The sequence below is a fragment of the Austrofundulus limnaeus genome, unplaced genomic scaffold (genome assembly GCF_001266775.1).
Source record: "Austrofundulus limnaeus strain Quisiro unplaced genomic scaffold, Austrofundulus_limnaeus-1.0 Scaffold23, whole genome shotgun sequence".
NCBI lineage: Eukaryota > Metazoa > Chordata > Actinopteri > Cyprinodontiformes > Rivulidae > Austrofundulus > Austrofundulus limnaeus.
The window spans coordinates 1,860,466-1,862,548 of NW_013952425.1; the positions used below are offsets into that span (position 1 = coordinate 1,860,466).

Genomic DNA, 2,083 nt, shown 5'->3' on the forward strand with positions numbered 1-2,083 from the left:
TGTGTATGGAGAGGAAGGGGGGTGAGTATGGGAGAGGGGAGAGGAAAAGCGTGATGGTCTTGCCAGGCAGGAGGGTGTCAGCAATGCTGCCTGAGTAGTGGGGGGAGCAGTAGAGTGATCAAACCTATTGAAAAATACATTGAGTTCATTCACCCACTTCCAATCCCCACAATCCTGGGAGTCGGGCTTCTTGTGGCCAGAAATAGCTTTAAGGCTGTTCCAGACTCCGCTGACATTATTCTCCTGCAGCTGGACCTCCATTTTCTTTCTGTAGCTCTCCTTGCCATCTCGGATCTTTCTCCTCAGCTCTCTCTGCACAGCTTTCATCTCCTCTTTGTTTCCTGACCTAAATAAATTTATGGTTTGATTTCTTTGTATGTATGGATCACTTGGGTTGTTACCGACATCTGGTGAAAATTTCATGTCATTAGCGCCTCTAGTAATATATTTACTGAGAAAAATGTTGACGTGTTCAATACTTATTTTACCCGCTGTGTGTGCCGAGAGCCTTTGGTAAGAATTTTTGTAGAGTAAAAACTTTCTTTAAAGGGAAAAAAATAAAGACTGGATTATTCATTTTTATATATACACAACATTACTTTATTAGGTACACCAATTACACAAAAAGCTAATTAGCCAATCACATGGCAGCAACCTAATTCTTTTTGAAATTTAGACATGGTAACTTGACTTCCTTCAAATATCTGAAGAAAAACCCAATAATTACCAGAAGAATCCAAAGATTGCTCTTGTTTATGATGCTGATCCCCATCTGAACAGTATCCAGATGTGAGAATGAGAAAAAAAAGTTTAATTATGTTTGTTTACTTTTTGAAGTCCTTTAGGGTTGAGAGAACTAGGCCAAAAGTGAACTAAACTTGATCTAAAAATAAAAGTTTTGTAAAAGACTAAATCTGGTTTAGATCTGCTTTTAGCCTTGACTGGTTAAAAAAAGGAATTCATGTGAGGATCAAACTCAGGCCTTCACTACAACAAGAATATTAGAAACTACCTCACAGTAAACAACAGCAGGTTTGGTTGAATGAAATTGTATTGGTACAGTATATTAGAAACTTTGCTGCCATATTTAATGACATCCTGTAGCACCCGTACCCATCCATTCATTTAGCTTACTTGAAATTTACCAGCTGTACTTACAATTTTTCCAAAGCAGACAATCCGAAGAAGGACGCATTTCTGAGTTCTTGAATCTTGTTGTTGTTAAGAATTCTGTGGAGAAAGAAACGTGCGTAAATGACACGCAATTTGAGACAAAACTGAACTTTAAAATAGACAACAGCTGTACGTGATGCAAGCTTGCAACGTAATATGATGCAAGCCCGAAGCAGCTGAGGTGGTTTTGTCAAGTTATCATGCATCAAGTCAAATTTAGAATCTGGAAGAAAACCAAAAGTGTCCGTTCAACAAACCAGCCATAGGTTCTAAATTATCAGCCAGGAATGTGCGTTAATTAAATGTGAAGATGGAATCAAAAGGATCGAGTGTCTTTTTTCATTTAGGTGAACGACGCCGCACAGCTACAAGCCGACACATAATAATAGGTCTTACTTCTTTGTAGTCTTGGCTTCCACACTTTTTAGTCAGGGATCTAAAGAAAACCTCAACAAATTAAAAACCTCACACAAGTATGTTGTCCTTTCATGTACAGTATATCAGGCAGTGCCTGAGCTTAAATCAGGTACCCAAACTTTGATTAAGAATAAAGCATCTTTTCCAAGTTAATTTGCAGTAAAACTGAGTGGTTGATGGCACACATAAAGCCCTATATGTGGAAAATCCGGACGTAATTGCGGAATTTACTTAAAATAAAATCCTGTATAAAATTAAGAATTGTACAGAATTTGCACAAAACTTTACATTTTTTAAAAATGTTCTTTTTTAATATGAGGTGTGAGATTCTATGATTTACACATAAAAAATGTTTTTTTTCTATAAAGAGAGACAGGTAAAAACATTTAAATACCTTGCAAAAGCATTTGATGTTCTGTTGAATCACAGCGACTTGTTATATTTGTGAAAGTGACATAACAGCCATTAAATTTCAATTATGTGACTATAAGTG

At 36.7% G+C, this 2,083-nt stretch overlaps 1 protein-coding gene across 1 annotated transcript in view; it reads right to left on the minus strand.

Annotated features, from left to right (window-relative positions):
- Positions 1-2,083, minus strand: part of adgra3 (adhesion G protein-coupled receptor A3) — a 32,443-nt gene that overhangs the window by 23,053 nt on the left and 7,307 nt on the right. The window contains exon 2 of the mRNA XM_014004366.1: positions 1,159-1,230. Coding sequence (XP_013859820.1) covers positions 1,159-1,230 — 72 coding nt within the window. The remainder of the gene's footprint in view (positions 1-1,158; positions 1,231-2,083) is intronic.